The sequence below is a fragment of the Mytilus trossulus genome, chromosome 3 (assembly GCF_036588685.1).
Source record: "Mytilus trossulus isolate FHL-02 chromosome 3, PNRI_Mtr1.1.1.hap1, whole genome shotgun sequence".
Classification (NCBI taxonomy): Eukaryota; Metazoa; Mollusca; class Bivalvia; order Mytilida; family Mytilidae; genus Mytilus; species Mytilus trossulus.
In genome coordinates this window covers 45,105,265-45,118,491 of record NC_086375.1, presented here as the reverse complement: position 1 = coordinate 45,118,491, position 13,227 = coordinate 45,105,265, and the positions used below count along the sequence as shown (strand labels likewise).

The following is a 13,227-nucleotide window of genomic DNA, read 5'->3' as shown; positions in this document are numbered from 1 at the left end:
TTTTTTTACATCTTAATATTTTATGATGTATTTAAATGAGAAGTTATTGTTGCAAACTCCATTAGAATATTTTAATTGAGATAAGTTTTGGAATAAAGGAAAGGGGGATGTGATTAAAAAATTGGGTTCAATTTTTCTCATTTGAAATTTCATAAATAAAAAGAAAATTTCTTCAAACATTTTTTTGAGAGGATTAATATTGAACAGCATAGTGAATTGCTCTAAGAGAAAACAAAAATTTTAAGTTCATTAGAACACATTCATTCTGTGTCAGAAACCTATGCTGTGTCAACTATTTAATCATAATCCAAATTTAGAGCTGAATCCAGCTTGAATGTTGTGTCCATACTTGCCCCAACCGTTCAGGGTTCAACCTCTGCGGTCGTATAAAGCTACGCCCTGCGAAGCATCTGGTTTTAAATAAATACAGTAAAACAACAATGAGCAAATCCCATACCACATAGTCAGCTATAAAAGGCCCTGATATGACAATGTATAACAATTCAAACATGAAAACTAACGACCTTAATATAAACAAAAACTATCTTTAAAAAAGATATCCGACGTATTTAAATTTGAGTATATGTTTATAAAACTATCATTTCGATAACCTTCAAAAGCACAATGACTTAATGATGCAGGACCTCTTAAATAAAATGTCCATCTAAATGTAACTACAAGAAATTCATTATTAAGTCTGGTTATATTAAGGCAATAATGAATAATATATAAGATGACACCTAAAAATTTTATTTGTAAAAAAATCCAGTGGAAATAACAAGAAACAAATACTAGTATACATTTACTACTGTTTACACTTAATTCATGGTTATAACTTAACAAAGCTAGAAACTATTGGTAGCATAAGTAGTATCTTTCTGTTTACATTCACCAAACCCTGTGGAAATCTCACATGCGTAGGTGCGTTCTAAAAGTCATGTACATTCGTACAACAAAGTTTCTATTAAAAGTCATATAATTGTCCCGAATAAACAGCTGTCATGGATGCAAAGAGCTATTGGAGAAACAACTATTTTAATAAAAATATAAATCTTTGTAACATCTAGTTGAAATATTTATAGTTTTAACTTGCTTTTCAAACACAACCAAATCACCCACCATGACAGCATTTTGTCCAATCACAGAAAGGATTTACTAGCATGCGTATTCTGTTGCCATAGTTAAGCGTCCTTAAGTTCAAAGGGCACAAACCAAAACTATACCGACTTAGTCGGAAAAAATGAATGAAAAACAAATATGTAACACATAATCAAACGACAACCACTGAATTACAGGCTCCTTACTTGGGACAGGCACATACATAAATAATGTGGCAGGATTAAACATGTTAGCAGGATCCCAACCCTCCCCCTAACCTGTGACAGTGGTGTAACAGTACAACATAAGAAAGAACTATAAAAATCGCTTGATAAAGGCTTAACTCATCAAATGGATACATATAGAAATACATCTAAAAAATAAACTGAGTTGACATAGAAAGGTACATGTATATCCCAACAACAAAAAGCTAGTGACAGTTCAAATCCACTAGCAATACACAAAAAAATCATGCATCTAAGACTAAATGGTGGGTTTTCATATGATTACAATTTAACAATTAGACCCAATTCATAAGTAAAATTGGATGAACATAAATTAGAGATTATAATGAATCGTTCTTTGCTATTTTAATGTAAGGTTCATGAGGGATATATTGTTTTGTAGAAGCGTAAGTTAGTGAATAACTTTTTGTTTTTTGGTGTTGTTTTTTTTATTTATAATAGTATAAATAAACCAATTTTTCAAGACGTTTAGGCCATTGGCCTTCTTCAGTTCTTTATTTTTTATTAAACAATGTGGTATGATTGCTAATAAGTGAACTCTCCACAAGAGACCAATTTGCAAATTACACAGAAATTAACAATTTTTCTTCACTTTAGGTCAACACACTACCCTCAACAATTAGCAAATCCTATACCACATAGTCAGCTATAATTGGCCCAGAAATTTCAAATGAAGAAACAATTCAAACAAGAAAACTAACCACCTAATTATTGTACAAAATAATGAAAGAAAAACAAATACAATGTATGTACCTTCACAGAAATGCTACAAACAACAACCACTGAAATACAGGCCCCTGACTTTATTTCAGAACTGGAAAAAACAGTGAAAGAGTCTGAATGGTACAATAATTTGACTGAAGAATTTCGAAACAAAGTATCCTGTAAATTATATGAAGTAGTGCCAAGGACTTGTGATGTTAAATATGATATACCAAACGAAGATAACAACATCAAGTATGTTACAACATTTAAACTAGAGACCTGGAGAAGTGGAAATTACAGAAATATGTATCTAAAAATGTACAGTATTACCATTGAAGAAGAGGTAAATGTTCACAAAATACAAATCAAATCTTTATTTTTTTGTTAAAATTTTTTAAAGATATGTTTTCAAAAAAAGAAAAAGAATATATGAAAATAATTTTGTCATGAGATTACTTTATTTAAAGATTTTTTAATCACAATTTCTGCATCAGCTCTGAAAGAAAATCCTTAGAACAGGTAAACTATACCATACTTTCATAAAAATCTATAAAGCAGCTTATGTCACTAAGACAGTTGAAAAAACATCTAAAAGTGGACAAAATATGGTAATCAACAACATGCAAGTTGTCAAACCTTTTATCAAAATCATGACCATATTGTTCAAAATATACATAAAAGTATCATTAACTACCAAAATATGCTGATTACATCCTTTTATTTTTCAAAGGACAAGAAAACAATTTAACTAAGATAACCAGTTACACTGTTACTACTAGTTTTCTGACTAAAGATAATCACATCATAAAGAAGCAGCATTATACAAGTTTAATATATGGTACATTTATTGTCTATATCATAGACATTTGTCTTTTGTTGGACTGTATGTCTTTTTGTTTTTTGTGGTATAGTTAGCTTTATCATTGATGTATACACCACATCTCATTTTATTCAGATTTGATTAAAATATTTTTAGACTTATTACTGTATGTGTGAGTTTCCTAGTGTGATTGGTACAATGAAAGTAATGGAGGACAAGCATTTGGCCAGATTTTCTCCCACATACCCAGGAGGAGTCGGAGAAGAAAGCTCCACAACTGCTGCTCAATTTACCACTCAAGACAAGAAGTTACAATTAGGAAGATTTTACTACACTATGAATTCTACTCTTAATCATTTTGAAGACTGTAAGGACACAGCTCGAGTATTGCTATTCAATGGTATGTATTAAAGATTCAATAGTACATGTAGTATTATTTCAAAAACATTAATGTCAATTTTTTTGCCTATACATGTAGATATTTTCATACGAGCAGCATGCTTGCTCCAAATTAAGATTGTTAGTCAAATTTCTAGCTTTTTATACGATTGCAAAAAAAAAATGTAGTCATATATTGGTTGTCCTCAGTGTTGGTGTCGGTGTTGCCCGAAGACATTTGGTTTCCAGACAATTACTTTAGTATGAGTAAATAGAAGTCTTTCAGTCAAACTTTAGACTTATCTGCTATGGTTTAAAAACTTCTGTACTGTTCAGAAAATTCATTTGCAATCAGTTTATAGATCTGTTCCTTCTATTTTCAGACTTCAAGTATTTTTTATTTACCTCTTCATATTAACATCATACTGAATTTACTGCAAGCAAATTGTTTGAACATTACTGTATTTACTATAATAGATAAGTTTGAAAATTGACTGAATAATTTGCTGTTGAGTCTCAAAGAAGCTGTTCAGATCCAAATGACCTTTTTCATATCAAAATGATCTCCCCCTGAGGTATTTTTTTACATTGCAGATGAAAATAAGAAAAATAAACTTTCAAAAGTTTTGATGGATGCCATAAAAAAAGACTTAAAAGAAGAAAATTTTCAGGAAAAGAAATTTAAGGTATTTTCCTTTTATTATGACCTATCTACAAAGTTGTCAGGGCCTATAGTTTCTTCCTTTCCCATCATATTTTTGATATATGAGTCCACTATGATATACAGATCAAGTTTAAGTTTGGTTTGCTCTGCTGATTTTGTCAAGATTACAAGCTTAGGACTTTGAAAATTTTGTGAAAAAAAGTTATTAAGACTTTGATTCTGATTGCTTTCACATATTGAGCTTGTACATTATGATGACTTACAGATCCACTTTATGTTTGGTTTTGCTTCACTGATTTTTGTCCAAAATCATGGGCTTAGACTTTAAAAATTTGGCAAAAATAACAGGATACAGATTTTTTTTTCTAAATGCCTTTACTTATTGAGTTGATTATTTGAATGTTAGTCAACAATGATAAGTTACAGATAAAGATTATGTTTAGTTCTGATCCACTGATTTTTGCCAAGTTTCAGACAATGGACAATATCACGATAATAACAATTATACAGACTGTAATTCTCAAATTTCTGCTCCTAAAAATGGCTTTAAACTTGAAATTTGTACACAATGCTTATTACTAAAAAAACACAGATCAAGTTTGAATTTTTGCAGTTTTACTCTTCAAGAGATATGCCCCTTTACATATATTAAAAAATGCTGAATGTTTCTTTTCCATTCTCTAACTTTATAGTTTGCCTGTATCAAATACCACAAAATACAGATTAAGTTTAAGTTTGGGTGGTGTCACTTTAATTTTCTCAGTGTTACGCCTGTTTACAAAAATGAAAAATTAGTGTATAAAAATTTCAGAAAAAAATCAAACATTTGTTTTTCATTACAAATTTTATTTGTTACCTTTTGTAGTTGTTACTTTATCAAATGGTACAAAAATCATTCAAAACAATCAATTCGTGTTGGCCCCAGATGACTTTTAAAATGTATACATCATTGAAAAAGTTCCAAATTATCTCCCTTTAGTGGAAAAATGTCATTTTTTTGCTTTAAAATTGAAATATCTTTTTCAACTCATTGGTGACCTATGTTTTTATACGACCGCAAATTTTGAAAAAATTTTCGTCGTATATTGCTATCACGTTGGCGTCGTCGTCGTCGTCGTCGTCCGAATACTTTTAGTTTTCGCACTCTAACTTCAGTAAAAGTGAATAGAAATCTATGAAATTTTAACACAAGGTTTATGACCATAAAAGGAAGGCTGGTATTGATTTTGGGAGTTTTGGTCCCAACATTTTAGGAATTAGGGGCCAAAAAGGGCCCAAATAAGCATTTTTTTGGTTTCGCACTATAACTTTAGTTTAAGTTAATAGAAATCTATGAAATTTTGACACAAGGTTTATGACCACAAAAGAAAGGTTGGGATTGATTTTGGGAGTTTTGGTTTCAACAGTTAAGGAATTAGGGGCCAAAAAAGGGCTCAAATAAGCATTATTCTTGGTTTTTGCACAATAACTTTAGTTTAAGTAAATAGAAATCAATGAAATTTAGACACAATGTTTATGACCACAAAAGGAAGGTTGGTATTGATTTTGGGAGTTTAGGTCCCAACAGTTTAGGAAAAAGGGGCCAAAAAGGGACCCAAATAAGCATTTTTCTTGGTTTTTGCACCATAACGTTAGTATAAGTAAATAGAAATCTATGAAATTTAAACACAAGGTTTATGACTATAAAAGGAAGGTTGGTATTGATTTTTGGAGTTTTGGTCCCAACAGTTAAGGAAAAAGGGGCCCAAAGGGTCCAAAATTAAACTTTGTTTGATTTCATCAAAATTGAATAATTGGGGTTCTTTAATATGCCGAATCTAACTGTGTATGTAGATTCTTAATTTTTGGTCCCGTTTTCAAATTGGTCTACATTAAGGTCCAAAGGGTCCAAAATTAAACTTAGTTTGATTTTAACAAAAATTGAAACCTTGGGGTTCTTTGATATGCTGAATCTAAAAATGTACTTAGGTTTTTGATTATTGGCTTAGTTTTCAAGTTGGCCCAAATCGAGGTCCAAAATTAAACATTGTTTGATTTCATCAAAAATTGAATAATTGGGGTTCTTTGATATGCCAAATCTAACTGTGTATGTAGATTCTTAATTTTTGGTCCAGTTTTAAAATTGGTCTAAATTAAAGTGCAAAGGGTCCAAAATTAAACTAAGTTTGATTTTAACAAAAATTAAATTCTTGGGCCTCTTTGATATGCTGAATCTAACATGCTGAATCTAAACATGTACTTAGATTTTTGATTATGGGCCCAGTTTTCAAGTTGGTCCAAATCAGGATCTAAAATTATTATATTAAGTATTGTGTAATAGCAAGTCTTTTCAATTGCACAGTATTGTGCAATGGCAAGAAATATCTAATTTCACAATATTGTGAAATAGCAATTTTTTTTTTAATTAAGAGTTATCTTTCTTTGTCCAGTATAGTAAGCAAGAGATATCTGCAAGATTTTTTTTAATTGGAGTTATCTTTTTCTTTGTCCAGAATTAACTTAAATCTTTGTTATATACAATGTATATTCACTTTTTACTACCAACTGATAAATTTAAATAATCTTTACCATTCAGTGATAACAAGCAGTTTTTTTACATCTTAATATTTTATGATGTATTTAAATGAGTAGTAATTGTTGCAAACTCCATTAGAATATTTTTAATTGAAATTAGTTTTGGAATAAGGGAAAGGGGGATGTGATTAAAAAATTGGGTTCAATTTTTCTCATTTGAAATTTCATAAATAAAAAGAAAATTTCTTCAAACATTTTTTTGAGAGGATTAATATTCAACAGCATAGTGAATTGCTCTAAGAGAAAACAAAAATTTTAAGTTCATTTGAATACATTCATTCTGTGTCAGAAACCTATGCTGTGTCAACTATTTAATCACAATCCAAATTTAGAGCGGAATCCAGCTTGAATGTTGTGTCCATACTTGCCCCAACCGTTCAGGGTTCAACCTCTGCGGTCGTATAAAGCTACGCCCTGCGGAGCATCTGGTTTAATATGATTTCCATATAAGCTGTACTTAAACTAAATTATTGTAAAACTTGAGCGATTTCTGTAAGAAAGGAGTAGGGGGTATAATGGCCTAAAATGGCCCCAGATTTACAAGATAATAAAAATTCGAACAGAGCAGATTTTTCTCCATAAACTATTAGAATATGAGTCAATGATTTAAAAAAAATGTTTTTATCTAACAAAAAAATGTTCAATGACGTCACAATGGTAGGTGCAAATGACGTCATAATTGGGAAAATAAGCAAAAATACAGAAATTTGGATGGTTTTTCTAAATTTTTACCACCGCACCATGCTTGCACCAATTAGAAATTTTAACATTTTGACAAGTTCATACATATCAAACTTTGGATAAAATATTTTTTTGGTGCAAGGTTGGTGCGATAGTTTATTTTATAATTTTCATAGTCAATGTGAGCAATAAAAAGCTGAAATATGCCGTTCAAATTGGACATATTCATCTGACAAAGTCTAGTTTATACATTCTTATGCCTATAGGAACTTTCTTTTTTTGTGGTTAAGAATGTAACATGTATTCCTTATTTCCATAAGTATATCTCGGTAAATGTCTTTAAAAAATATGAAAGCAATAAACTACATGTGTAAGGGAGTCAATAACAACTTTGAGAACATTTTTTTTTAATTCTGAAATTTTAGATCGACAAATATATAACAACATCTGTAGATTTCTTATGTTTCTGCTTATTATCAATTCAAAATCTAGTGTTTGACTGGGGCAATCTTCTCTCTCTGGTATTAGGGTCGGATCCATGATTTATGTTAGGAAAGGGGGGGGCAGAAATTTAAAAGATTATTTTGCTTAAATTCACATAATTGGCAAGAATCACGAAATTTATTTTGAAAATGAAACTACCTATATTCCAATTGGATGTGTCTTTGTTGGTAATGAGCATAGAGAAAACGTTCTAGAAAAGTTGATGGTAAGAGAACAGAAACGGCATATGGGAGACTATCCATATATCCGTACATACATGCATAATATATATATATGGTTATTTGACCTTCCCATGCATAGAAACAAGTGCCTAAAGTCTGTAAGCAACTGACATGTCTGTTACCTTTTTAAAGGTCATGTTTTGAATAGTTTTATACTCATGTGTAAAAATAAAGTGTAATTATAAAAATGGACCCAGTTTTGTTGTTATGCCCCATTTGTGGGAATTATGTTTTCTGGACTGTAGTCCATTTGTCTGTTGATCCGATCGTCCTTGTGTCCCACTTCAGGTTTAAGTTTTCGGTTAAGGTTGTTTAAGCTGACATCAGACTCAGACTTCTTTTGAACTAAGATTTACTGTGCGTATTGCTGTGTGTTTGATTTTTTTCTTCTTTGGCTAGAGGTAAATGAAGAGGGGGTTTAAGATCTTAAAATAACATGTGTAAGCCGCCGATTTTTGTGCCTGTCCCAATTCAGGATTATCTGGCCTTTGTTAGTCTTGTGATTTGGGCATCCATGTACTCAGGGCACATTCTTGTTTTCAACTATTTTGATGTATATAAAATAAATATTGTCATGATATTAATCACAGACCAAGTCATACGACACTGATATTAGTGAAGGCGAAAAAAAACTAGTAAACTTGACAAGAACTGCAATAAAACAAAAATATATATAATGAATATAGAATTTTTTTTTAAGAATCTATACTATTAAACGAGAAGACCTCATTTTGGGTGTCGCTTCTCTTCCTTCCACAATAGATCAATCATCATGCCTCTGTGTCATATAGGTAACATGCAAAGTCGCATTTGTCATCCATTTATATGATTATTCAGATTGAGTTATTTTGGGAGAAAAATGACAAAAAAGGAGTCCGGAAATGATTCCGTCATCAGACTGACTTTTAGTCATAGATAAGACTTCCTGTTTGAAACAAGCACAAATACAACCAATTGTATGATAGATAACAAAAAAAGAAAAATAGATAAGCCAGTCAGAGCGTTCTCCATGTCACGGTGTTTAGATCGCAAGATTTTTTTAAATGTTTAACATTATACTATTCAAGGGGTCATATTAAAATAAGTAAAACATGTGACACAAGTACAACCAATCGTAGAGCATTCTCCATATCATGGTGTTTAGATCGCAAAAATCACAACTATTATATCCCTTAGAGAGGACAAATATTTTTCGCGTTTATCTACATGTAAACTATGATTATAATACTTTAATATATAGAGACTCTCTGTATTCTGTCAGGGAATTTCTATATATAATTTATTGTTAAAATGGAAAATAGTGATTTGGCAAAAATGAAAGTAAGGTAGAGATTAGAGCGAGGCATGACCTTTTTCGGGGCGTCGGGATCGGGTGTTTTTACGCTAGGGATTTGAGGATTGATCCTTACCAGTGGCGGATCCAGAAATTTTCATAAGTTGGGGCCCACGGACTGACCTAAGAGGGGGCCCGCTCCAGTCACGCTTCAGTGATTCCCCATATAAACAACCAAATTATTCCCAAAAAAGCCCCCCCCCCCCCCCCCCCCTAAATCCGCCTCTGGTTACTGGATACGGGAATATATTTTTCGATTTCGGGATATGAATTTCTTTTAAATCTGCATCTCGAGATTTCATGGTTTAATGCCCGGGATTTCGGGATCAGGACCCCAACGATCTAAGTCGGTTTTTGTCATCTATGCATGATTCAAATCCTACCATTGGCATGTTAATAAGGCCGGCTCTCAAAAAAGCACTGATGGATTGTCATAGAAGCATATTTTTAAGACTAATAATGGTCTATATATAAGCATTTACATTTATTTCATGTTTGATTTGACTTTTACCAAAAGAAGCATTGTAGCAAAGGAGAAGAATAATTGTGGTCGTAGGCAAGAAACACTAATATAATTGAATTTAGCAGAAAGGAAACAAATATCGGACTTTGGAAACAGGGAGATACCTTTTATGTAATTCTCAATACATAATATCATTTACAAACAATCATCCTACCAACAGTTCATAAGCTGTATATGCCCGCGATTTCGCGGATGTGTTCTAGTACAGATTTATTTGAGATAGTAGCATGTACCAGTTTTTTAATGCTATAGAAAGATATGGTTATAAATCTGGACGTCTGAAATAGATAATAAAAATAAGATGAATTTCGAAAAGTCAACCCTAACGATCTTCTACATATGTCTAGAGGGGTGGGGTTGGGGTTTACTTCAATACTTAATTGATAAGGGTGCCGCTGTTTTGTTACCTCACCCTGTTTTACATTTTGAAATATATATCCTTTCATATATTGCGAAGAAAAAAAAATCCTTTTCCCATATCAATTTGCTTTCATGTTGTTTTATGTAAAAAAAGGAATACTTAGTGTGAAAAGAAAAATATTAGTTGAAAAAGACAAAGCGGGAACACCAAACAAGTTGACAGTCAAAAAAGTTATGGGAATTTCGGTGTCCTTATCATATATATCTTATAGTTTTCTTAACTTTTTACTAATTTCAAGCTTAAAAAGGTCACTGTACTATTCCAGAGGCACATCCTATCACCTTGTAAATAAAAGCCCCCCCCCCTTTTTACCACAACCCCTACCTGAAACATAACTACTGTAATGGAAATACACGGACATTTGAAAACAACCTTTAAAGCAAGTGTCTTTATCTATTCATTTTAGATAATTAATATTAAGATTTCTTAACGCTAAATATGTGTTCTTGTCTTTATATTATTCTTCTTGTCGCTAATAAGTGAGACTCCACCCAGCACTAGATGCACAAATTGTATATATCAGCAATACCCGTTGTTTTGTTTGTTGATGTTTCAATATTGCTTTTCCAATTAACATTTACTTTGGAGTTTGTTACTTTTGACAATTTGCAACTTTAATTGCCTGTCTGTTGCAATATATTTGAAATTAAATCTTGTAAAATAGAAAACAAATTGCAGTTGCAATGGGCACAGATGTGTTGCTAGAGGAAAAAAACAACAGTGAATTTGGCAAAAGTGTGCATTTAATGATGTAATATTTAAATAGTGTACAAGTGTAAAGTTCACTACATGCTTAAAACAGGTTTAATTTCAAATATAGATATATTAAAGCTGTATAATAATCATATTTGATGAGTTTAACTCCGCCATTATATTGGTTGCTAGGCAACAGAATAAACGAGCTAGACCCAAAATTCAATTATTTTCAGAAGGTCTATGGTATAGACTTACAACATGACAAATTAAATGAAATTTGGGGGTGGGGCCAAAAATGGCCCTTATAGCCCCTACTCCTTTCTTTTTTTTATTTCGATATTAACTTTATTTCTCCTATTACTTCAACAGAAAAACCCCACTTTTACAAAAATGTATGCTTCTTTCGAAGGCAGATTGTGAGCGCAAATGAACAGTGACCCCACTTTTTTATTTTATTTTTCTATTTACTATAAGATAAAGTTTGTTTATAGAAAAATATAGAGAAATCCTATATAAATAATTTAGACCCGCGAACCCCCTTAAGTGTATGTTTCCTTTCTCCAACTTAAGTTTTCCTTTACCAAATGTTATGAAACTTATACACAATACTTAATACCACATAACTCAGATCAAGTACAGACTCAGTAAAAATTCGGGTTGGGTCACTTTTACTGTTCTCTAGTCATGTTCCTTTAAAACTTTATATAATATGCAAGCAGGGGCATCATCTGGGTTTTCCCTGTTTATCTAATTTTTGCCCTGGAATTGTCAGTTTGTTTTTGAGTTATGAATTTGACTCTCCCTATGGTATCTCTCTCAGGCTCTGCAACTACAAAACAAAATTTGTCTTTATATGCCACCAAGCTTTATCTGGTTATGTCAGTTTGACATGTAACGAGTTCCTTCCTGGTGCTTTGCTTATTTGCTCAAAACCTATCTTACAATCTCATACACCTATATGAGATTGATGTCTTATTTAATTTACATTTAAGCTCTTAACAGTGTATTTGTTTAGCAATTGCTCGCAGTACATCTTGTTGTATTTACCTTATCAGGAAGGTATTCAGCCTCCACAGATTGACAGGTTAGAGTCTGAAGAAGAACTAAAGTATGAATATCAAGTGTATGTTGCTCGTACAGACCACAAAGATGATAGGTCAAAGGCACAGCAGATAATGAACCATTTTAGGAAAATGGGGATTGCAGATAGTGATATATTGGATGCTGATTCATTTTTAGCAGGGTCTACATGGTCTGAACAACTAAAGGCAGCCTCAAATAAATGTAGATGGTTTATTTTTCTTTTGACCAAAAATGCTCTTCAAGATCAGTCCTTGAATTATAATGTTATATCAGCACTGGGTGACAGCATATATAGAAAAAAAGTTCGGGTCATTCCTGTTGTGGACAGCTGTAAAAATTTGTTAATTCCTGAGGCACTGAGATGGATCACTTATATTCCATTTGACATAAGTGGTCGACATTTGGAGAGTTTATATAGTATTGTCAGTGGTATGTTTCTTTTCAATTAAGATTAAGTGAATGAATTTAGAAAATCATGTTTCAATAAGACCAATGCAGTTAATTTCTTATGAGTTATTATAGTTAATAATAAGACTAGCATATACCTTTAAGTTAATAATTCTGGTGACCAAACTATATTATTATCAACCTATTTAGAATTTGATCCATGGGTATGCTATCATTTATAAGTTAAACTAGAAAAAAGACATTCAATTATAAGTCAACGATTGTTCAGATGACCAAAAATTCTGCACAGAAAAAAATAAAAAATCCTCCACCTAGAATAACCTGCAGTTTTAATAAGTAATGCCCATCAAATGTATGTTGCAAGTAGATAATCTTAAAATCATTTACTTACAAAGAAAAAAAACTATAGATTCATAACTTCTATAAAGGCTGCATAAGAACACAGATTTATTTGATTGAAAAAAAAGTCATTGCAAAGATTCAACTTTCAGTTCAGCAAGTTGGAAAAAACCTCATACTGTGAATTCATTTTTATTTGATAGATACCAAATTTTGTCAGTTTCATGGATACAGGTGAACCATGAATTCAAATGTTTGGCGAAATTACAAATTTTCTATGGGCCTTGTTTGCAGGGATTGGCAAAACCATGAAATTAAATATCCTTGAAAATGGAAGTTTTCCTCAATCCACGAAAATTGAAAACCATGAAAAATAAATGAATCTGCAGTACCACATTTGATTTTTAGATCAACTTCTTTTAATTTGAAACTTGTTAAGGCCCTACCTTAAACTGTGGTCACACCTTACCGTCTAGCACAAATGGACGACTAACTGATGAAAATAAAAGTTTTTTTATCAGTTATGAGTCAGTT

At 31.6% G+C, this 13,227-nt stretch overlaps 1 protein-coding gene across 4 annotated transcripts in view; it reads left to right on the top strand.

The window, feature by feature from the left end:
• The window catches only part of LOC134711597 (uncharacterized), a 67,575-nt gene that overhangs the window by 33,705 nt on the left and 20,643 nt on the right, over positions 1 to 13,227 (top strand). For all 4 annotated transcript variants that reach the window (XM_063572287.1, XM_063572286.1, XM_063572285.1 and 1 more), the window contains exons 5-8: positions 2,156 to 2,391; positions 3,025 to 3,268; positions 3,841 to 3,932; positions 11,919 to 12,375. In XM_063572287.1, coding sequence (XP_063428357.1) covers positions 2,156 to 2,391; positions 3,025 to 3,268; positions 3,841 to 3,932; positions 11,919 to 12,375 — 1,029 coding nt within the window. The remainder of the gene's footprint in view (positions 1 to 2,155; positions 2,392 to 3,024; positions 3,269 to 3,840; positions 3,933 to 11,918; positions 12,376 to 13,227) is intronic.